Genomic DNA, 24,340 nt, shown 5'->3' with positions numbered 1-24,340 from the left:
TCTTATTGTCAGGACAGGGGTAGCTAGTCTTCCAGCCAACACAGCGCACCAGTGATGGCCCTTTTCTCTGTGTCTCCCTTCCTAGAAAACTCTAGATGACCTGCAAGCTGAGGAGGACAAAGTGAACCATCTGACCAAGAACAACAGCAAACTTACCACTCAGCTACACGAGGTGAGGACTAGTTGGTCTGAGATTGTCATTTCATTCATCACTGTGGAGGGGGCTTGTTTTTAAAGATCGACATGTTGGGCATCTCTGATGAACATCTACTGCCCAGGTGTTATCATTGCAGAGTGCTTGTCTCTACCCCGCCAGCTTTTTCAAATTCTTGTGGCCATTGATTCTCCTCTCCCCTTTTATCTCTGGTTAGCTGGAGGACAACTGGGAACAGGAAAAGAAGATCCGTGCCGAGGTGGAGAAGGCCCGACGGAAGGCTGAGGGCGACCTGAAAATGACCATTGAAAACCTCAATGAGATGGAACGAGCCAAACTGGACTTGGAGGAGGTGGTTAAGAAGTAAGTGTCAGTCCATACAGAATCGCATTGTGTGGCGGGTACTCCGGAGTCAAAACAGGGCAGCACCATGGATCTGATGGCGTTAATTATACCTGACAGCCACTTCATTAGAAAAATCACGAGTCAGAGTTCCTCTTGGGATCCTAGAAATCCATTACTAACCTAATGCAAAGAGAAAGTGCTGTCTAATGGTTAGAGCAGAAGACTAGGAGTCAGGACTCCTGGATCTTATTCTTGAATCTTTCTTCAACTCACTGTCTGATCTTTGGTAAGTCAATCTCTCTGTTTTCCCTCTTATACATGGAGTATAACCATACCTACCTCGATGGGTGTTGTGAGTCTTAACTGATCATTATTTCTACAAGACTCTGTGATCCTTAGATAACAGCTGTTCTAGAAATGCAAAGTATTATAGCTAATTAGATCATTATTATAGTGTCACCACTGACTACTGTAGTGATGGGTCTGCCAGCATTTCTCTGGCACTCCTCCCCTTCAAAATTAACTTTAAGGATGTAAATTCACAATTACATATTATCGAAACCACTGCTATTGTTAGTTAAATAGCTAAGTAGCTAAGCAAATGAATACAGCCATTAATTAGTAGGTGCAAAGCTTGATAATGCCAGTCCTAGCAGAGAGCTCAGCAGGAAGTGCAAGGCTGTCGTGTTCCCGTTCAAGGGAAGCTAAGTGCAGACACAAGTGAGGTTAAGCACTAAAATCACTCCTCCAGACTGAGTGAATGTATCCGCTCCCTTGAGTGGCCATGCCTTTACTCTCAAGAGTACATTGTAAAAAGGGGGCAGGGAATGGACATGACTGAGGAGAAATGAGCTTAAGCACTAAGGCTCATCATGCTAAAGAGCTAATCACTTCTGCATAGCCTAGAGTCAAGGGTTCCTGGTGGAGTTCTTTCCCAGTCCTCTTGTAAAAAGGACCATCCACCATGTGACACCCCCTCCCACCTGAACGGGTCTCTTGTGCCTTTTCTTGCAGGCGAGACATGGAAATTAATTCAGTCAATTCCAAGGTGGAAGATGAACAGTCTCTGAATTCCACGCTGCAGAGGAAACTGAAAGAACACCAGGTGAGGAATGCTCTGACTATTCTCTTGCCCTTTACATCCTATTTCAAGACTCTCTGGTTTTCCTTTCCTAGTATCAAAGGGATTGTCCAAACTCACATGAGAAGTCAATCCACTGGCATGCTAGGGAGCTGGATGGGCCGTTAGGGACCCATATCATCCATGACAAAGGACAAGGACACCACTGAAAAACTCCTCAAACCAAAGCTCCAATAACACCAAACCTTTGTGGCTAGGGCAAGATTCTCCACTCTGGCCCTTCAGTGTAAACTGGTGTAACTCCACAGAAGTCAGTGAAGCTACTCCAGGTTCAAACCATTTAAATGAGATCACTGTCTATCCCCTGGTGGGGTGGGATCTATTCCCCATTCTTTACATGACAAGTACAAATGTCAACTTCCTTTTCTTCTACATAAATTAGTCTAAGAAATCCAGTGCAAAACAGCAATCCAGCTCTTTTAAACCTATCCTGTTAAAATGGAGACAAGGCCCTATTGTTCTTTAAGACCTCAATACTCTTCTCCTCCAGTAAGTCATACAATAGTCAGGTTTCAGAGTAACAGCCGTGTTAGTCTGTATTCGCAAAAAGAAAAGGAGTACTTGTGGCACCTTAGAGACTAACCAATTTATTTGAGCATGAGCTTTCGTGAGCTACAGCTCACTTCATCGGATGCATACCGTGGAAACTGCAGCAGACTTTATATACACACAGAGAATATGAAACAATACCTCCTCCCACCCTACTGTCCTGCTGGTAATAGCTTATCTAAAGTGATCATCAGGTTGGGCCATTTCCAGCACAAATCCAGGTTTTCTCACCCTCCACCCTCCTCACACAAATTCACTCTCCTGCTGGTGATAGCCTTTTCCAGGTAAATACATTATACAAAGCTCAGCTCAGAGGCAGCAGCTTTGTGTTCTTTTTCAGGGAAATTTTGATCCCCCCACCCCACACCAGCTGCCCTGTCTGAAGCCCCAGGATGTGGATTCCCTTGCCCTACTCCTCACAATGAGTCAGCGGCTTAATCAGCTCTGAGCTCCACCCCGTCTTTTGTTCCAGCTACTTACACTAGACCCTATTTCCCTTTATGGCTGGAAAACTGCAGCCTCTGCTTTGAACGTAAAACTCGTCACAGCTGTCCTGTCACAATGATATGGCAAGAAGGGAGGTGATCTACTGCAGGCGCCTCTTGGTCTATTTGTATCTACTGCACAAGTCTGGCTTGTCACAAATTTGGCATCGAAACTAAGCACAGGGACTTCTGTGAAGTTTCCCTTCCCCTAACCAAGAGGGGATAAAGTTGTGAATCATGGGAGATGTAGCCCAGCCAGAGACCCCAGCCCATAAGGCACCCAAACTACAATTCCCACAAGGCACTGCGATGCCTTGCACTATTTCTGGTTTCGGCTGGAATAGTTCAGTTTTCAATATTTCACTGAAAAGTCAAAATTTGTCATGAAAAATATGCCTATTTTCTGCCCAACTCTACTAACAAGTTTCCCCATGTAAACTGGTCATCTTTCCAAGGACCCACTATCCACACACCTCAGGAATGAGAAGAAAGGCCTGATGACAACAGGTCTTGAATGCTGGTCTTTTACAGTTTAGCTAGGGCCAAATTCTACAGGTCCTTCCGAGGGAAAACTACCACAGAAGTTGACAGGTGTTCTGAGTACAGAATACAGAAGTTAGAATTTACAGATGTGTTCCTGCAGGTTCTTTCTTATTCCCTCAGCCACTCAGATAGGAACACTGGACAGTTTACCGTTGCTTGTCCAATCACTTGATATGCTTGTGTGTGTCTTGCAGGCCCGTATTGAGGAGCTGGAGGAGGAACTGGAAGCTGAACGGGCTATGAGAGCTAAGGTAAAAATATCCACCCAAAGAGAGAACTCAGAAAACGGCTAATGCCTCTAAAAGGGAGCTAATAAAAGACTAGGTTGCAAGTCCCTGATAAAATTAGCAATAGTGCGAAGACCAGTCTTGAACTCTGCTTTGCTTTCTGTCAGCTATCAGTGGGCAGGTGCTCACACCACAAGGACCCACCAGTATGTAGCAGCCCTCTGGTCTGAAATCTGTGTAGACTGAATGGGCCATGAAGAGTGAACTACCTACTCACTGCAAACAGGAGCCTTGCAGTTCAGGGGCTGACCAGTTTGTGGCAGAACAGGGTGGATCCCATCCTGGCTTTAATAACAAAATCTTCCCTCTTGCTCTTTACAGATATGTAACTACGTATGTATCTCGTATAACAAACCCAATATGTGCAATTCCCTAAGCAAATTGTAGGGAGTTGACTAATAACTATTTTATCAGATCTAGTGATAGCAGGAAAGGCTGTAGATAATTCACTCTGTAAAAGCGTGCCCGACATACAATCTGAGGCTAATATGAACAGACAGCACGAATACGTAACTTTCCCATTTCCGTGAGCTTTACAAATGATAACTTATTAGTTCGCCAACAAGCTCTGAGGCAGAGAAGTATTATTAGTCCCATTGCACAGATGGGGAAACTGAGGCATGGAGGGACTTGCCCAGGGACACAGCAGGCACCAATGATTAGAGTTCAGGAATTCCTGGGTCCCACTCCTGAGCTCAAACCGTGCCTTACTCTCACCGTGGTTTCTGAAATAGTCAGAAAAAAGGCCATGGGAGAATTGAGGTTAGTCAGCGAGTAAGAATTTTTTTCCTTCCCTCCTACCAGGTGGAGAAGCAGCGCAGCGACCTCTCCCGTGATCTTGAGGATCTCAGCGACAGATTGGAAGAGGCCGGAGGTGCCACAACTGCTCAGGTTAGGAACTGACCAGAGAAGGGCATCTGACCCTTTGGTCCCCTTTCTTGAAGAAAGCAAAACATTAGTGAGTTGGGAATATCTCCAGGAGCATTTTCAGAACCTGCACTGAGCTAGTGAGCAGGCCAGATTCTACACCCCCTTGTATCACCAAACCTTTACCAACCCCCAACTCCCCCAAAACCTTCCCCAAGCAGTGTTTGACCCCCAACAGAGAGACACGTCAGAAACTCAAGGAAGTCTGCCTTGAACTTCGCTATTGCTATTGACTTTACATGGACACCACTCAGAAACTATGGTGATACATAGCAGTAGAAAACCCTTAGATTCTCTGATGAGGAACTCATTTACTAGCATGGAGAAGAGGGTGGCAGGTGACTTGGGCAGAGTTTCCATTGATTCCACAATGAAAACATTTGGACTGAAGTCCAAAGCACGTTTCTGTTTGAACTTCAGCCTGGATGCTTTGCCTTCAGGGGGATCTGTCCTGGTAGCCAGCGGTAAACTCATTCATGAAGTTACACCAGGATGGGGCTGGTGAAACAATTAAAGCAAGACAAAAGGCATCAAAAAGCCTTTCAAACCAAACATCCCCCTGAGGAACGTGCTGAGAATCAGTGGCTCTCCCGATCCTGGTGGATGGTTTGTGCTCTGTCCCTCCGCAGATTGATCAGAATCGCAAGCGTGAGGCCGAGCTGCTGAAGCTGCGGCGTGAGCTGGAGGAGGCGGCCTTGCAGAGCGAAGCCACGGCCTCGACTCTGCGCAAGAAGCACGCAGACTCCATGGCGGAGATGGCGGAGCACGCAGAGAACCTCCAGAGGGTGAAGTCCAAGCTGGAGAAAGACAAGCAGGTTATGAAGGCTGAGATCGAGGACCTCAGCGCCACCATAGAGACCATCCAGAAATCCAAGGTAAGGCGCAAATGGCCAGTGTTTCTGAAATCCAGCAGGAAAGCCAGGGGGGCTGCACATGTGCTGAACACCTTCAACGTCAGCTGAAGTAGAGGCCATTCAGCACCTTGGAGCGCCAGGCCCACATCCCACTTGCCTGGTCCATGCTAGTCATTCCATTATAATGATAACTAATGGGACAAACTGGGTGTGCCGGGGAGCAGGACTTGGCCCTTCAAGTCAGACTTTGCTTTTGTCTGACTGACCTCACCGTTCATTTGCAGCTGAATGCTGACGCCCATGTCCGCAAGCTGGAAGACAACTTGGCTGAGGCCAATTCCAGGCTGGCTGAGATGGAGAAGAACCAGGCTGAAATTAACGCCATCAGGACAAGACTCCAAGGTAAACTCCCTGCTCTCCTTTGACATGTCTGTGCCATACTGTGCCCCACTGCACCTCCTCTTCCCCTTCCTCCCATCCAGCTCTGGCAGCCCTGTCCCCATCTCCTCTAGCCATCTCTCGCGCTGCCAAGTCTTTCTGGCAAGGTCGTGACAGTCTAGCCTCATCATCTCTTTCAATACATCAGGGCAGAATTATTTCATCTCACACTTGTTTTGCACTTTATTTGTAGCTGAAAACAGTGAGCTGAGCCGGGAGCATGAGGAATCTCAGAGCAGGCTTACCCAGATTGCCCGCATAAAGTCTACCCTCACCTCTCAGGTGGATGACTTGAAGAGGCAGCTGGATGAAGAGTCGAAGGTATGGATGATAGCCCAAGAGGGGGCTGCTGGCTGGACAGTTGCACTAATTGCCATCCCATACACTGCTCTCTTCAGAGAAACAAACCTTTTATTGTGTTAATGACTCACCTCTAGCCATGGAAAATCAACCTGGTCCAATTCATCCCTGGGGTAACAAATAATACCAATTAACAGCACTTTTTATCCGTGGATCTCGGTTGTAGGTACCATTTTACAGATAAGGAAATGAGACCGAGGGTACATCTAAACTGGGATAAAAAACCAACAACACTGAGTCTCAGAACCTGGGTCAGCTGGCTCAGGGTCACAGGGCTCATGCTGCAGGGCTCTAAAATCACAGCGTAGACATTCAGGCTCAGGCTGGAGGCTGGGCTCTGAGTCCCTGCGGGGGGGGCGGGGGGTCTCAGAGCCTGGGCTTTCAGCCCATGCCCGAACATCTGTACTGAAATCTTATAGCCCTGCAGTCCAAGCCCCGTCAGCTTGAGCCAGCTGATCTGGGCCAGCCATGCCGTGGGTGTTTTATCACAGTGTAGACAAACCCTCGGAGGTCTTACTTGAGTCAGTGGAAGAACTGAGAATAGAACATGGTTCTCATGACTCCCTGTCCTATGCCCCAACCACTGGGCCTCACTGCAGCTGAGTCCAGTTGAGTTACAGTTGGAACAAATAAGACTGCAAACTATGGCAATATTTGCCTCTGCCCTGGAGGCCCTCTGCGTATTCCGCAGGCAGGATCCGTTTACTTGGTGCATCGTTCTATTGGTGTATCAGTACACCTCGGTCACGGCAGACACTGTCTCTCTGCTTGGAGTGAGCACAGAATGGGCTTTCCGTGGTAAATCAAGTGAAACACCACACCAAAGTATTGAGAATGGTGAAAGGCCAAATTCTGCTCTCAGTTATGTGAGTGCGTGTGCAACTCATTCACGGCAAAGCAGAAACACCTCTGTACGGAGAGCAGAAACTGGCCCCGTGACCATGCATGTATTTGTATTTCTGGCCTGAAATGTTTCTAACAGGCTCAGAACTGAGTTGTTCTGTCTGAGCACCGAAAGGCCAGGAGGTTACTCCAGTGCCTTCATTAACATAAGAAAGCCATAGTGCGTCAGACCAATGGTCCATCAAGCCCAGTATCCTGTCTGCTGACAGTCGCCAATGCCAGATGCCCCAGAGGGAATGAACAGAGGCAATCATTAAGTGATCCATCCCCTGTTGTCCACTGCCAGCTTCAGGCAAACAGAGGCTAGGGACACTCAGAGCATGGGGTTGGCTCCCTGTCCATCCTGGCTAATAGCCATTGATGGACCTATGCTCCAGGAATTTATCTAGTTCTTTTTTGAACCCTGTTATAGTCTTGGCCTTACTTTATGCTCCCAAAGGACAAGTAACTCATGGTGGTTTTGGTATCTCCAGTCCCGTAGCACTGCTGTCGTGAGCCTGGCCAACACAAAACATGACCTGGACCTGATGAAAGAGCAGCTGGAGGAAGAGCAAGAGGGCAAAGCTGAGCTGCAACGCCTGGTCTCCAAACTCAACACCGAAGTCACGACGTGGAGGACCAAATACGAGACAGATGCCATTCAAAGAACTGAAGAGCTGGAAGAGACCAAGTGAGCATTTGGCTTTCAAGAGGCTGGAGTTGGGATGGGGGTAGTCAGGGCCAGGATTCAGGTTGGCTGTGGGGAGAGTCAGAGTTTAGGGCTGTGAGCTTGTGGGGCTCAACTTGAAAAAGCCAAAGAAGAAGCGAGAGCATCCCGGTCAGGAGGAGAAAGAGGGAATGTTGCCTGTAATAATAAATAAGGGATGCTAAGAGCTAAATCCCCATTGCTGCCTGGTATCAAACACAGACGACACAGTCTTAAGAAAGGGCCAGGTTCAGATATCCCCACTCGCACCTACTTTACTACTCAGTCAGTCCTACTGGAGTCAATAGCACTATGCACGGGGGAAGGGGCTACCAAACTGGAGTAAGGCACTCTGCCCCGGGTAACTGATAAGAGATTACTGAAGCTGCAAAGGCTAAAAGCGGAGCCCCCTTGCCTGTGGTCTGTCTGAAAAGAGCACCGTGAGGATCCACGCCACCGTGAGTAGAGCTCTTAGCCTGAAAGCCCTATTTTACATCTCTTGACTCAGATGGAATAGGTCTGGTTTACTTTAGATTTGATGGACCAGGCATTGGCCGAGGCGGGAGAGGGCAAAATTACAGTCCTACTCCTGGAGATCCCTAAGTGCCAGGCCGAGGAGAGCTCAGTGCCAGCAAGCCACCCGAGAGCAGAGGGCTGAACTTGGCCCTGACCACTCCTTCCAGACCCGACAGCTGAAGAGATGAGCATGCTGCACATAGTTAAGGGATGCTGCTGGGTCCCTTCTCTGGCATAGACCCCCCAGCAACTCTGGATGTGTTCTCGCTGTGTCAGCAGCAACATCTCGGAAGAGTCGTGCTCTTGCAGAGCCCTTCTGCGCAGACTCAGCGCAACGTTTATTTGCACAGCCAAAGGGCAGGTGCCGTGAAATGCGCCGGACTGAAATTTAACGCTGCTAAACCATTAAACTAAGCAGTGCGCATGCCATTCATGAGCTAAGACCACACCATTCTCAGTCAGGCTTCTGCAGGCCTCCTGACCTTGGTAGGTCCCTCTGAAGGCGAAAACAGTGAACGTGTCTGAGGAGGGGACAGATGGGCAAGCCTCTCTCCCTCCTCTTTCTTTAGCTTACGCTTTAAAATCTTCCACCCTCAGGAGAAAGCTGGCTGCTAGGCTCCAGGTGGCAGAGGAGACAGCGGAAGCTGCCCAAGCCCGGGCCGCCAGCATGGAGAAAACCAAGCAGAGGCTTCAGATAGAAGTGGAGGACCTCACTCTTGACCTGGAAAAGGTAAGGGACATGTGGCAAAGATGGATTCCTGCCAACATATGCCTGAACAAAACATCCCAGGAAGCCCAAGGACCTGATTTAAAGCCCACTGAAGTCTCTCTGTCGATTTCCATGGACTTCCATGGTCTCTACTAAGGTTACCAAAGTAAAGACAACGTCTTGCATTACCAGCAGTAGCAAGGCACTAGACGGATCCCACTGTGTGAAGGCCCAGAGGATAGTCACAGACATTCCATATAGGCATACAGCAGGTTCCGTTTAGTCAGGCTAATTAACCAGCTTCCAGTAGCAGTAAAAGCAAGAGTCCATCTGGCCAGACAGCCCGTCCTAGCTGGGAACCCTCTCCGAAGCAGGTTTTCGACAATGCCATTTTCCTTCGCCTTTTCCAGCGTTGCACCACCACCGTTTGCAGCAACTGTGGGAATGCTAGTGTGGACTGCCCACAGGTGTTTTAATCATCATGTCATCTAGCCCTGCAGTCTAGACAACCTGGCAATGGAAACACTAGTGATCAGTGCTGCCGGTCTACGCTAGCGTCTCCACCTTTGCTACCGCTGGTCTAGATGCACCAATGATAGTGCAATGGTGGGAAATGGGAATAAAAAAGCGAGTTAAATCAGGACTATGGGGTGCTCCAAAGCCCAATAAACTAAAAGGGAGTTTATCCAATGACTGCAATGGGCTTTGGATCAGGCCATAGGAGCAGACAACCTACCTCACTGTGTTACATCCATGAACGGTGGGTGACTCGCCAGTTCGGGAAGGCTAGCCTCCTCCCACCCTCCTTCCCCTGACGGAGCCCAGAGCCACCTCCACAGCCGCCAAGCCCCCCCTCCACCCCAGCATGCTGGGTGGGTGGTGCGCAGCCCCCCCCAGCCTGCCCCCTCAGCACAGGGTGGGCAGTCCTAGCCCCAGGAGTTCCCCCCCACCAGCACTGGGTGGTGCAGCCCCAACACCTGGGGGCCCCCTAATGCTGGGTGACCCCAGCCACCCCAAGTCCCAGCCATGGCCACCCTTGCCCCAGCCCACTTCCCATAGACTTGCCAACCCTTCAGGATTGGCCTGGAGTCTCCAGGAATTAAAGATTAATCTTTAATTAAAGATTATGTCATGTGATTAAATCTCCAAGAATACGTCTAACCAAAATTGGCAACCCTATTCCCTGAAGAGGAGCAGCCAGCCTGCCTGGGCTGGGGCCAAGAGGGAAGGCCAAGCAGGAGGGGGCCTTCTGGGCGGGGCCACTCTGGGCTGTTTGGGGAGGCACAGCCTACGATATGCGCTGCCCATGGTTACATCACTGGGGCAAATGGGTGTTTTGCTATAATTTCCCTCTAATGAAGCTCATCTTTGGATAGTAAGAATGCAAAGCGTATTCATGATTAAAAGCCATAAAGCTCCAGGAAAGAAACATACACTGTTATCCTTTCCCTTTTATGGTAATTCAGTTTAACAAAATCTAAAATTACCTTGGATAGCATCTTGTTTGCAACTGAAGCCAAAATGCTTTCGAAAGAGCCACAGTAGTCGACCACACAAATTCTTAACAGCACATCTGTACGCGATATATCTGAAATGGGAAACATTTGCTCCCCTATAACCACAGAATTGAGGGAGGCCATCACGCTGAAAGCAACTTGGTGGTCTTGCCAAATTCCTAACAGCAGGGAAAGAAAGCCAAGCAAATATTTTAACCATCCATTCAGAATGACTAAGAGGAACTCTGCCAGTCACCAGAGCTGCCGCCAATTTAACCGTGACTAGCTGGCAGGACACACACACAAGCGATGTGTAAAGAAAAACTTGTCTGCAGTGAATGCTTGGCTTTCTGCTTCCAGGCCAATGCTGCTTGTGCTGCCCTGGACAAGAAGCAAAGGGCCTTTGATAAGATGCTGGCGGAGTGGCAGCAGAAATGCGAAGAGCTGCAGGTGGAGCTGGACAATTCCCAAAAGGATTGCCGCATGTACATGACTGAAAACTTCAAGCTCAAGACTGTCTATGAGGAAGCCCTAGAGCATCTGGAATCTGTTAAGAAGGAAAACAAGACCCTCCAGGGTAAGCACTGCTTCCATGTAAAAACAACCCCCACACATTCCCAAAGCCCCCAATTTACACCGAATGATGGACTGTAGCTTCTCCCAGCTGATACATTCTCTTTGTGAATGTATTTCTGATGACATCCAAATGATGGGCCAAATTCTGCTCTTGGGGTGCAATTCACCAACCCACTGACACCTCCCCACGCACAAACACAAAGTAAATTGTGAAAGTAACGTAGGTAAATGTATAGTGTGGAGGGGGGGGACAAGAGGGGCTCAGGAGACAGGAAGATTGTGCTGCAGGTCAGTTGCCTCTTGGTGACCACTGGTCTAAAGTAGGGGCCATGACCCCTGTGCATCCCTTGGGGGGGATTATCATCACGAGAACAAGATAACAGGGAATGATGAACCAGTGGTTAAAACAATCAACTAGGATACATGAGACTTGGATTCCATTCCCAGCTCTACCTCAGAGTTTTCTGTGATCTTGAGCCAGTCACTTAAGCTCTCTTTGCTTCAGTATTCCCCGTCTGTAAAATGGGGCAAATGACACTGACCTTCCTGACAGGGGTATTATGAGGATAACTCCATGAATATTTGGGAGGAGCTATGACCCTCTGGCAGTGTGGCCCACAGAAAATATATAATGATGGACTCAGTGGCATAGTCCTGATGCTCCCCGCCCCCTCCAGCCTTTGCTTCAGCCTACAGTGGCTGGCACAGAGCCCAGACAGCGTGGAGTCTTGTTTTCACTTAGGAAGAGCAGCCATTTGAGAGACGGGAGGAAGAAGTGGAGAAAGATTGTGGAGTATTTCTCATGGCTTAATGGGTTTCTCTTTTCCATCTCCCTGACCACAGGCTGCCAGCAGGGCTCATTCAGAAACCCAGAGTAACATTTAGAAATGAAAGCAAAGCCCAACTGATTGGAAGGAGAGTCATAGAAATGTAGGGCTGGAAGGAACCTTGAGAGGTCATCTAGTCCAGTCCCGGGTGCTGAGACAGGACAAAGTACACCTAGACCATCCCTGACAGATATTTGTCTAGCCTGTTCTTAAAAATCTCCAATGATGGAGATTCCACAACCTCCTTTGGTAACCTATTCCACTGCTTAACTATCCTTATAGTGAGAAAGTTTTTCCTACTATCTAATTGAAATCTCTCTTGCTGCAAATTGTTGATCACTTGACTGGAACTATCTCAAGCCATTTTCTTTCAAAGGATCAGTACAGGTGGCACTTGTTAAAAGTTCCCAGTCCTGGAACACACCCATCACATGAAATCTCCATTTTTCTTCCTCAGAGGAGATTAAGGATCTGATTGACCAGTTGGGTGAGGGAGGGAGAAGTGTACATGAGCTACAGAAGATAAAGAAGAAGCTGGAGGTTGAGAAGGATGAACTGCAGATGGCCCTAGAGGAAGCAGAGTCTTCCCTGGAGGTAATAACTGTATCCAATTCTGGCAACTACACATGAGGGGGACACATCAGACTAGTACATAACATGCTGGTCATATTTCCAGCAGATAAATTATATAGATTTTACCTCTTAAAACCCATTCAGTCACACCACTCTTGTATGTTTGCTGGCAGGTTGAAGAAAGCAAACTGATCCGTATTCAGCTTGAACTAGCTCAGGTGAAAGCTGACATTGACAGAAGAATCCATGAGAAGGAAGAGGAATTTGAAGCTACAAGGTATGGAATATCTAAGTGCTCAAAGATACAGACACTCAGAGCTTTTTGACTCAATATGCACTGAGGAGGTGTAAGGTTCCCAGCATGAATATTCTTTCATTCCATGAAAGAAGCCCACATTTGCTTGGGTGATCTGTTGGATTTGACCTGATCTAGTGGCTGTATTACCAGGGGATCTTGTCTTAACATTAAGAAACAGGTGATTGTAGGAGGTTCTGGGTCAAATCCAGCTGTCCGTTACAGCTGCATGGTGTCACTGAAGTCCAAGGTGTTGCACTGCATAACTAAGAACAAAATCTGGCTCATAATACACATCTTAGTTACTATCAGAACAGATTCTGCTTCAGAACTTATGCCAGTCTCTATTAGAGAGTACGATGAGACCTCATATGGGAGGCAGATTATCCCACAACCAGGGTTCCTACACCTTCCTCTGAGGCTTATGCTGCTGGCTAGTGTTGGAGACAGAATATTGGACTAGATGGACCTTGGCTCTGAGCCAGCCAAGCAATCCTTAGACTTCTAATGTTCACAAAAGATAAAAAATATTGTATCTCAGGGAAAAATGATAAACCACAATTATCCCGTTAAACGCTTGGGATTATTTCCAGTGCTTAGCTACCGCATGGGAGAAGTTTTGGTCCATTTCAAATCTATACTTATTAGTATGACGTACTCTAAGAAGCAAAGTGTGTGGGATCAATGTGGCTGCCAGGGTTTAGAATCCCATTTTCAGACAGTTTCTGCAATGATCCCTTTTTATTATTTCATGAACAATCCCTTGGTTTTACCCACCTAACGCCAAAGGCTGGACTGGACTCAAGTGTAACAGAATGATACAACTTGTGCTTCATTTGCATCTGCAGGAAAAATCATCAGCGTGCAATTGAGTCTCTGCAGTCAAGTCTGGAGATGGAGGCTAAGGGGCGTGCTGAAGCACTCAGGCTCAAGAAGAAGATGGAGACGGATCTGAATGAAATGGAAATCCAGCTGGATCACGCCAACAGGAACAACAGCGAGCTTGTCAAGACACTGAAAAAACTGCAGCAGCAGATCAAGGTAAACTGGAGAGGAGGAGGTAGGACCCTGAAAGGAAAATTCCATCCAGTTACATCTTTTTACATATAATAACTCTAGGAAGTGGAATATACAACCTTGTTTAGAGAGACTCTGTCAGGTCACACTTGCCCCCAAATTCAGGTTTTGTAAGCAAAGGATCTAAATCGGATGTAAATCAGGAATAACTTCATCCAAATCAATGGGGTACAATTATTGTGAGAGAAGAACCAGGCGCACAGGCTTTTACAAAACCTCAGACCAAAAAACTGCAATGAAAACAGTTTTGTTTTTAACAGACATTGCCTGCAGTGTTTGCAAACCAAACAGTGCTTCATCACACCAGGGAGAGCCTGAAAGTGAAATTGATGAGAAATCAACTGAAATGAAAAGTGACACTTACCAGTCTGTTTTCTTTGTCCAAGCTCAGAGAACTGCAAAAAGGATACAAACAGCATAAAAAGGACAAACCAAATTTAGATTAAAAAATAAAATAAAATAATTTTAAAGGCCAGATCCTCAGCTGGTGTAAACTGGTGTCACCACAGCTGAGGATCTGACTCTAATAACTTAAGATATGGGTTCTCAAACTTCATTGCACCGCGACCCCCTTCTGACAACAAAAATTACTACACGACCCCAGGAGGGGGGCCAGAAGCCTGAGCCCATCCGAGCCCTGCCCCCTGGGTGGGTGGGGGGCCCAAAGTTGAAGCCCAAGGGCTTCAGTCCCAGGTAAGGGGCCTGTTATCTGAGCCCCAATGCCCTTGGGTTTCAGCCTCGGCCCCAGGTAGTGGGGCTCGGGCTTCGGCTTTGGCCCCAGGCCCCAGCAAGTCTAAGTCAGCCCTGGAGACCCCATTAAAATGGGGTCCCGACCCACAGTTTGAGAACCGCTGACCTAAGATGTTGTAACAGCATTGAAAGGTACATTTGTTTTCATTTTTAAATACGTGGGCCTTATTTTGGTTTTTGACACTGGTGCAAACCAGGAGTAACTCCACTGAGGTCAAAGAAGTTGCACTGGTATAAAGCAGGCATAAGTGACCTCAGAATCAGACATCAGGATTTTTAACTGGACAATGTCCCTTTTTAAAAAAAAGAAGAAAACACAGAGCTACTGGGTGGGCCTTTTTGTACCTCACAGCTTCCTCTGCATGCTTCTTAATCATACTGATGCCTCTTTTGCCTTCAGGATCTTCAGATTCAGATGGATGAAGATGCTCGCCAGCACGAGGAGCTCCGGGAACAATACAACCTCCAGGAACGCCGCCTCAGCCTGACACAGACAGAGCTGGAAGAAATGCGCACTGGCCTGGAGGGCAGCGAGCGCTCTCGCAAACTCCTGGAGCAGGAGCTGATAGAGATCACTGAGAGGCACAACGAAATCAATGTCCAGGTAAAAACAAATTCCACGCTGTTGATACTGGGTCATTATACTGTTTGCTCTGCTGCTGGCATTAAAAGTCTGTTGTGCTTGATGAGAATGTACTGTGCTGTAAAGAAAATGTTATGAAAGAATAAATAAAAATCCGATTGATTTTATTAGAGCCAAATCTAGCCGCAAAACTCTCAGCGACTTCAGTGGCAGCCTGAGTAAGGATTGCAGGATTCAACCCATAAAGGATTAAATATGATATTATTCCTTATGGGGAAAGTCCTATAGAATTTACGATGAACTATACCAAGAAAGTTCTATGGATATTACACTAAGGATGGGATATTCAGGAATGCTCAGCGTTGGCCCAAGTCTATGATCCATTGTCGCCAGTGGGAGCAGAATTAGGACAATGCTGAGTGCTTTTGAAAATGCCACTGTAAAAATCTATAGGGTGAAATGCTGGCTCCACTGAAGTCAATGTGAATTTTGCCATCGGCTTCACTGGTGTCAGGATTTTACCCCTAGAATTTAATGAAGAGTGAGATCCATTTGATTGAAATTTTAAACCATCCTACAGAATGCAAAGAAAATGATATCCTGCTATAGGATTCTGTGCGCTGGTTTCAAAATTCTAGAGATGGTTTATCATTATTTATTACATGCTCTAGGCCTTTTTCCATAAAGCATGGACTAAATGTGGTAAGGATTTCCAAAGAGGGGGAAGATCTACAAGATAAACTGTTGGAAAGGACTAATAATAGAGAGAAGCATTTGCATACTGAGATGATGAGGGGACTTTGTTCATCTAATCTGAGATGTAAATACCACTTTTTATCAGAGACATAAAAAATATAACTAATACATTTACTTGTAACTGATGCTCATAGGCTAAATTTTCAGCAGCTAAAGTGCTGTATTTATGTCCCATAGTCTTCCTGATGCTTGCTTGTTATACAGAACTAATATTGCACAGTGCTTGCATTGTACTTTACAGCAGGGATAGTCGATTATTTTTTGTCAAGGTCCAAATTTTTTGGTCAAGGTATAATCAAGGTTTAGACTCCAGAGAAAATAATTAAAAAAAACAATAAAATAATAATAATAAATAAAAAGATTTCAGGGACCATTCAGAAGTGTCTGGGTGGTCCAGATTTGGCCCGGGGTCTGCCTATTGACTACTCCTGCTCTACAGTATTGTGGTACATAGACTTGATGCTGTAGTACTGAAGATCTTGGAAGTCTATAAAATGCATTTGTTTGGTTATTTAGTAATGTTTCTAGGTATAACTGTCTTAGCATTTGGGCTCCTTACAAAAAATCTAAAGCTATACCCATTGGCAAACATTGTGATTAGATGTAGGATTTTCAGATTTCCCATGAGGCAAAAGATACTTATCGGCTGTAAGGTCTTTGCACAGCAATTCTCTCTGTGTAGAGTAACGATAGACGAAAATGTCTGGATGCTACTGCAATGTAAGTTTGAAAAAATAATACACACGCATGCACACAAATACAGTGAAGCAGGATTAAAATGAAAGACTTTGGTAGACAAAGGGATAGAACGCATGATACAAGATTTTGGTTTCCAAGGAAAATCTTTGTGATATAAAAGTAAAAATAAACATACAGGGTCAAATGCATCCCTAGTTTCAAGCCAGCAAAAGTGCCAAGTCATCTGCTCAAAGATCTATTTAGAGCCCGCAAAGCTATGCTGGGTCACTGAGTCTTCCCTCCTCTCTCCAGAACCAAAGCCTGCTGGTGATAAAGCGCAAACTGGAGTCTGACCTTATGCGCATTACAAGCGAACACGAGGAGATGATCAGCGAGTTCCGAGCGGCTGATGAGCGAGCCAAGAAAGCCATGGCTGATGTAAGTTGCACCCGGCCCTCAGTGATGGTCCCTAGAAACCTGGGGGTTGTATATTCTGCTCTTTCCTACACTGCTCAATTTTGAAGTGCATTGTTATTGATGAATCTTTGCACTTATCTAACATTTCCCATTCCCAAAGGGCTGCACATACATCAGCTCATCTGTCCACCAATATGGGGAAAAAAAAGATCTGGAGAAATCTACTTCTGTTCTGTCCCCTTGCTAGGGAAGGGATCTTCAGCATTACTAATGGTGCCCTGGGAAGCTCCTCCATTTCCCCTTCTGTTTTGTCCCCGCTTTCCTCAAGACTTAACATTGAAACTATCATGCTTCCAACCAAAGACTGGACACCTTCCTTCCGTAGCCAGTCAATGCTATTCATAATTTTCATGGAGAGCAGAAGAGTGGCCACTGTTGAGTAAATTTCTCAGTTGGCACTTAAAAATTGACACCTTAGAAATTCCATAGATAGCTGTAGAGTTAATGCTCGGTATTTCCTCCTGAAAAGAGGCTGAACATTCTGCCTTCTTTATGCTCTCAGCTACTGCTTGTTCATACAGCACCCTCATCCAGAATCCAGGGCAAGAAGCCCAGGCTGGACCCTGCTCCCAGGGGCTGCCTCCTGCTCCCAGCTCTGAACCTTGGCTATTAGTCAATTTCATGGCTCTGTGCTGTGAAATTGACAAGGCTGTCTGACTTCTGGAGGGGAGTGGACATGGGGGGGAGAAGCTCTCAGCTCCCCACACTGCCCCTCTTAGGTTGGTGGAGACGCTCCAGGTGAGGACGTGCACCACCAATCCAAGGAGGGTAGTCTGGATATGCACCACCGCAGTAATTATTGCGGGGGCTTTAAGTCGATCTAATATAGGTTGACTTATGTTTTTAGTGTAGACATACCCTATGGTATGTTCTAATCTCTCTTCTTCCTAGGGGAGAATGGAAAGCATAAGCACTGGATTGTCTATAGGCAGAAATTGCTGACTGAATAAGAGGGATGGGTAATATACTATACCCCTGTGATAGTAAGCAAGTGCAAATCTCCTAGCTTGAGGCCTGATCCAAAGCCCATTGAAGTCAACGGGAGCCTTTCCATTAGAGAGGCAAACTGTGATACATAGAACAGACTTCTAGATCCTGCAAAATTCCCCATATGGCAGCATATGGACATCAGGTCTAAATATCCTAGCTTCCAATGCTCAGTATAAATAGTCTGTGCTGACAAGCTGTTTCTTACCCTCCTCTTAGGCTTCTCGCATGGCAGAAGAGCTGCATCAGGAGCAGGATCACTGCATGCACCTGGAAAAGATCAAAAAGAACTATGAAATCACAATAAAAGACCTGCAAGTCAAGATGGAAGAGGCTGAGCAGTTGGCCCTGAAAGGAGGAAAACGTATGATCATGAAACTTGAGACCCGGGTAAGAAAAACTGGATAGGTCTACTCAAAAAACATTCTTCCAACACATCTGTCCAACACTTCCCTGACCAGAGCTTTAGTATTCAGGAGAAATATTTGAAAAGAAAAAGAATGTTTTTATTAAAGGGCCAATGTATCCCAGATAGATTAAACTAAACTAAAGAGAAAATAATAGCAAAATATATTCTAGATACATTAAAATCCACCCAGGCCATACTCAGCCGACTGCAATGCAAAGAAAGGTCACTGCTGCTCCTCTGTGTCATATGCCATGTCTGGCTGGATCCTAAATGTCCTTGGCTATAACACTAGGGCATATTATCATTAGCAAGCCATCTCTCTGTCGTAGATCCCACCTGGGTCCTCCTGGCCCCAGTTCACACAAGGTCCTATTGGAGCCAGTGATATATCTCATTGGGATTCTTTTCATATCTATTGCAACTGGAATACCCCATAGTCAGTAAATAAAAGCCACAAAACCACTTTCTAGATTCTTAGCGTGACTCCAGGTCTCCACGTCCATCATGCTAAACACAATCAGTACTAATGTACCCTGCTGGGTTTTTACCCCCTTTTCAGATTAAGGAACTGGAAACGGAGCTAGATTCCGAACAGAAGCGTCATGTGGAGACGGTGAAAAGTCTGCACAAGAACGAACGCCGCCTGAAAGAGCTGATCTTCCAAACAGACGAGGACCACAAAACCAACCAGCGCATGCAGGAGCTTGTGGAGAAGCTGCAGAACAAGCTGAAGATTTACAAGAGACAAATTGAGGAGGCCGTATGTACCCCAAACTGTAACCCTCCTGTCTTGCGCACACACACAATATCTACCACATATGTTGCATCTTCAAAAGAAAGATAACCTGAAATACGTGTTCATCGGTAGCATTAGCACCTCCAGTCATCAGGCTCCTGTTTTATGCTCCCTTTTCCTGCCATCATTGATAATACAGGCCCCAATGTATCTATAAAAAGAAAGCCACCTAAACACCCACCCGCCTTATCCTTTGCAAAAAATCAGATTAATGCATGTTGTCATCTCAACCTCTTGCAGTCCTTTGGCTGCCCTCACAAGTTGCCTCCAATATCTGGGGGGATGTGTGTGTAAAATGTATTTATTCCTGGTCCAACAGTTTACTATACACTTTGCCTGGTTGGTTGTATTGAAGGAATACAGGTCAGAGCCATTTTGTGCTGGTGTGGTCTAATATAAAGACTTAAAAAAAATAAGCCAAATCTTCTCATGTCCCCAGGAGGAGCAGGCTAACCAGAGCATTGCAAAGTACAGAAAGACCGTGCACGAGCTGGATGATGCAGAGGAAAGGGCTGGAATGGCTGAATCGGCTCTAAACAAATTGCGCACCAGGCACCGTGTCTCAGCGAGCAAAGGATTCACCTCTGTGGAGATCATCCAAGTGTCGAAGTCTTCTGCTTCCAAGTCCGCATCCGGGGAATAGACACCTATGCTCGGAACCTGCAGCTGGTAGGGCTGCATGCCTTGCCTTTTTCAGACAGGGTACTGGGGTGGATTCGGAAACACCCATGCAGTACTGATCCTGGGTGACTCACTGAATTTGCTGTGAATGGTGATGGGGCCATTCTGCACGGCTCTGCTTATGCGGGAAGAGGAATTTTGAAGTTGAAGAGGACTGTGATGGTTGTAGATGCTGTTACAGCCTTAGAATCATGCAAAGGCTCCATTGTCGTTTTTTAGCTCAGAGACAGTGGGGTTTCTGTCCCTTTCACAGCCCTCAAGTAGAACCTATGCTCAAAACCCATATACTTGGCCCGGAGAGGTCAGGATTTGGCCCTATTAAAGGAAATATTGGCTCAGTCTGAGCATCAGTAGGTTCCAGTGGATGTGTACATGGATACTGTAGCATTTCTCACCTCTTCCTCTCCTCCCTAGGGAGGCTTTAAAAGATAAAGAAGTTGCTATTGCAATCCAACTTCAATGTCTCTTTCCTTCCAGGGTGACACACATCTTCCCAATAGCTGCCCACTGCAAGATTGCTACCCTAGCGATGAATTGAAAATAGCAGTCTAGAGCCATCAAGAAGACGCCTACATAGGGAGAGAGAGATGGAAACAAAGAACGTACGTGTATCTCTGAGGGGAAAAGAATGATCTGTGTGTTCTCATCACTGGAGAGCTTGAAACCAGTACTTCCCCCGACTGGATTAAACCACAAAATCATATAGGTCTGGCAGTTATCAGTTGAAATGGGTCTGTTTTAATGTGGATTTTACATTTTCATGTCAAGGACGGAAGGTGTAAAGCCTCTGTGGGCTGTCTCGTAAATAATTCCTCACACTAATAGTCTTAATGCATAGTCTTAATAAAGCTTACTGTATGGGAAATAAACTTGGAGACGCTGCTGGATTGTCTATGTTTGTAGGATGACAATTTGAGTCACTGAGACCTCCTATCCAAAAAAACATTTTTAAACTAAATTCAGCAGCACTGAACCATGTTGGCTAGTATGCATGTGTACCAGTTCCCTTTACTGGATCAGAATTTCTCAGCTGTGTGTCAAGGGGTCCTCTAATGCATTTAACAGTTCAAAGCAGGTTCTCCTTTCACCCGTGGTTTTGGAGAGCCAGGATTTAAGTTCTATCCCTGCTATTGCTCTAAGTTACTATGGTACACATCACACTGACACCTATGAAGTCCTAGGCCATGGCTTCTTTAAAATCCCAATGTACGAGGACTCACACAGCATTTCCTTTGCTCATTTAACATAAGGGCTGTAGAGATTTTTCCAGATCCTTTTGGTGATGAGGTCCCAGCCATGCACTGTTGGGGGCAGTTTTGTGACATCAACAAAAAAGGCCCAGCCAATCAGAACATGGCTTTGGACAATCAGTGTCTCCAACCCAGACACTACTGTGTGCTGGCACACGCTCCCTTGGGGTGAACAAATACAGCGTTCACAAATACAAATCCAATACAGGCCCTTATGACAACGGGTTAAAATTTGTGATGCCTGGGATCAGAGATTTGTGCAGCTAAGGGAGGCGGAAGCAAAGGTGGCTGAACACGTTCAGACCCAGCTCCAGCAGCAGTGTGGCAGGGGACAGTGGCCGTTCCAAGAAACAGCTGGAGGATTTGTCAAGAACAAATCAATGCCAAACGAACCGGATTTCCTTCTTTGACAGGGTTACTGGTTTAGGGGACAAGGGGGAAGCTGTAGGCATGATATATCTGGACTTTAGTGAGGCTTTTGACACAATCCCATAGGACATTCTCATAAGAAAACTAGGAAACTCTGCTCTAGATTAAATTACTATAAGGTAGGTGCACAACTGATTTTAAAAACCCTATTCAAAGAGTAAAAAGAAAAGGAGTATTTGTGGCACCTTAGAGACTAACCAATTTATTTGAGCATGAGCTTTCGTGAGCTCATGCTCAAATAAATTGGTTAGTCTCTAAGGTGTAGTTAGTTATTGGTTAGTCTCACAGCTCTGGCTCACGAAAGCTCATGCTCAAATAAATTGGTTAGTCTCTAAGGTGCCACAAATACTCCTTTTCTTTTTGCAAAGACAGACTAACACGGCTGTTACTCTAAAACCATTCAAAGAGTAGTTATCAATGCTATTAAACAGGGAGGGTGTATTTAGTGGGGTCCCACAGGTCCTGGGTGTGGTACAAGTCAATATTTTCATTAATGACTTGGATAATGCTTTTAAAATTTGCAGATGACGTCAAACTGGGAGGGGTTGCAAACACTTTGGAGGACAGGATTACAATTCAAAACAAGCTTGACAAATGGAGAATTGGTCTGAAATCAACAGATCAAATTCACTAAAGACAAACGCAAAGTTCTTCACTTAGGAAGGACAAATCAAATCACAGCTACAAAATGGGGAATTACTGACTTGGCGGTAGTACCGCTGAAAAGGATCTGGGAGTTATAGGGGATCACAAATTGAATTTGAGTCATCAGTGTGATGCTCTTGCAAAAAGGGAAAATAATATTCTTGGGTTTAGTAACAGGAGCGTTGTATGTAAGACACGGGAAGTAATAGTGCCACTCTACTTTGCACTGGAATATTATACGGTCTCATGTGGAGTATAGTGTCCAGTTCTGGGCACCACACTTCAAGAAAGCTGTGAACAAATTGGAGAGAGCCCAGAGGAGAGCAACAAAAACTGATAGAAGGTTTAGAAAACCTGACCTATGAGGAAACATTAAAAAAGTGAGCATATTTAATCTACAGGGGGGCCTCATAACAGTCTTCAAATATGCTAAGGCTTGTTGTAAAGAGGACAATGACTGATCGTTCTCCGTGTCCACTGATGGTAGGACAAGAAGTAATCGGCTTAATCTGCAGCAAGGGAGATTTAAATTAGGTATGAGGAAAACCTCCTATCTAGAAGGATAGTTAAGCACTGGAACAGGCTTCCAAGCGAGAGTCCCTTGGAATCCTCATCATTGGTGCTTTTTACGAATGGGTTAGACAAACACCTGTCAGCATATTCTTAATCCTGTCTCAGGTAGAGGGATGAACTAGATGCCCTCTTCAGATCCTTTCCAGTCCTACATTTCTACAAATCCCCAACTCTGGGCTTGTCAGCCATGCCCTTAAGCTGTAGGAGAAATCAGTTGAAACTAGGGAGCGTGATGCCAGGGAGAACAATGCTGCAGCCCCTGAAGAAGCCGGTGCCAGAAACACCAATCAGCAGCTGTGTTGTCCCAAGGGGAAATGGTGATGGTGACTAGTGTCTGGCTGCACCAAATCGACTGATGTCCCTCAGCAGAGCCTGGGATAAACACTGCCACCTGCTGGCTCCTTCGTTCCCCATCCTCACTGCCCCAATCTGCCTTCCTCCCTCCTTCAAAAATCAAACCAGTCAAGCCCCTCCAATGTGTGTGTGTGTGGGGGGGGGCAGTGGGAGCCCTGAGGTATGTGAGGTGATCGGGAGGGGAACCTTGAGCCCTCACCCTCATTCAGCCCCCTCTCCGTGTTATCCTCCCCAATTCTTCCCCCTCCCTCCTACAGCGATCACCTGTTCCCTCCACCTCCCTACCAGCCACATCCATCTTCACCCAGGAGCTCCACGAGGGTCAGGTGTTAGCAGGCACAGGCAGGAGCCAAGAGGGAAGACAGTCCATCCAGCTGCCTTTAGCCATTGCCCTTGGAGGTTGGGAGAAGCAAATGTAGCTGTGCCTACAACTCTCCTGTATGCAGGAGGTAGCAGGAGGGTTGCCAACCCTCCAGGATTGGCCTGGAGTCTCCAGGAATTAATTAAATTCAATCTATTTAATTAATTAAAGATTATGTCATGTGATGAAATCTCCAGGAATACATCCAACCAAAATTGGCAACCCTAGGAAGTGGGGCTGTCATGGCAGATATCTGACTCTTTACCAAATGGCTGAGGCCCTAAATCTGTTTCCAAATGTGCTCATTTCAGGCCTGACCCTTGGAGCTGAGCTTCCCAATTTCCATTGATTTCAGGGAAGACTTGTTCATCTTGCAGGAACTACCAAGAAAAAACATGAACCAAAGACCACAGCTGAAAGATGGCATTTACTTAAGGTTTTGATCAGGTTAAAAACAACTGAATCATGCCCCCTCGTTCCCCACTGTATGTCACAACCACTTCACACACAATCCACTTAAACACAGAAGATTAAAATACAGCATAGCAGCTGTTAAACTGGCCTGTCTGAACCAGCTATGAAAGCTGTCCAAGATGATGGCATAAATTTACCTTCCTTTGTTAAGAATCACAAATTTTAAAACTTCAATACATCCAGTGTAGCTATTTGAGATCAATATAATGCCTTTGCTAAGTCAGACAGCTCTAATATTGGTTATGAAAACTGATTTTGAAAAATTATTATAACTTAGGTGGATGCTGTACTGAAGTCTTAAGCAAGTGCATCTTGGAAAAAATCCCTATGCCTGAAAGTGACAAATTTTCAAATGTCGGAGCCTACCTTGCACTTCGAAAATAGATACTTTCACCCA

The 24,340-nt window shown here is 46.0% G+C and overlaps 1 protein-coding gene across 1 annotated transcript in view; it reads left to right on the top strand.

Annotated features, from left to right (window-relative positions):
* The window catches only part of MYH16 (myosin heavy chain 16), a 52,894-nt gene extending 32,165 nt beyond the window's left edge, over positions 1-20,729 (top strand). Inside the window, exons 24-43 of the mRNA XM_073361895.1 lie at positions 86-172; positions 372-517; positions 1,514-1,604; positions 3,412-3,468; positions 4,309-4,395; positions 5,061-5,306; positions 5,570-5,687; positions 5,917-6,044; positions 7,460-7,656; positions 8,785-8,917; positions 10,753-10,969; positions 12,253-12,389; positions 12,542-12,645; positions 13,512-13,704; positions 14,891-15,094; positions 16,820-16,945; positions 18,191-18,361; positions 18,940-19,140; positions 19,616-19,845; positions 20,335-20,729. Coding sequence (XP_073217996.1) covers positions 86-172; positions 372-517; positions 1,514-1,604; positions 3,412-3,468; positions 4,309-4,395; positions 5,061-5,306; positions 5,570-5,687; positions 5,917-6,044; positions 7,460-7,656; positions 8,785-8,917; positions 10,753-10,969; positions 12,253-12,389; positions 12,542-12,645; positions 13,512-13,704; positions 14,891-15,094; positions 16,820-16,945; positions 18,191-18,361; positions 18,940-19,140; positions 19,616-19,819 — 2,847 coding nt within the window. The 3' untranslated portion in view covers positions 19,820-19,845; positions 20,335-20,729. The remainder of the gene's footprint in view (positions 1-85; positions 173-371; positions 518-1,513; positions 1,605-3,411; positions 3,469-4,308; positions 4,396-5,060; positions 5,307-5,569; positions 5,688-5,916; positions 6,045-7,459; positions 7,657-8,784; positions 8,918-10,752; positions 10,970-12,252; positions 12,390-12,541; positions 12,646-13,511; positions 13,705-14,890; positions 15,095-16,819; positions 16,946-18,190; positions 18,362-18,939; positions 19,141-19,615; positions 19,846-20,334) is intronic.
* The last annotated feature ends 3,611 nt before the right edge of the window (positions 20,730-24,340 follow it).

The sequence above is a fragment of the Lepidochelys kempii genome, chromosome 10 (genome assembly GCF_965140265.1).
Source record: "Lepidochelys kempii isolate rLepKem1 chromosome 10, rLepKem1.hap2, whole genome shotgun sequence".
Lineage (NCBI taxonomy): Eukaryota > Metazoa > Chordata > Testudines > Cheloniidae > Lepidochelys > Lepidochelys kempii.
Note: the sequence above shows the minus strand (reverse complement) of the source record. Positions and strands in the feature narration are given on the sequence as shown.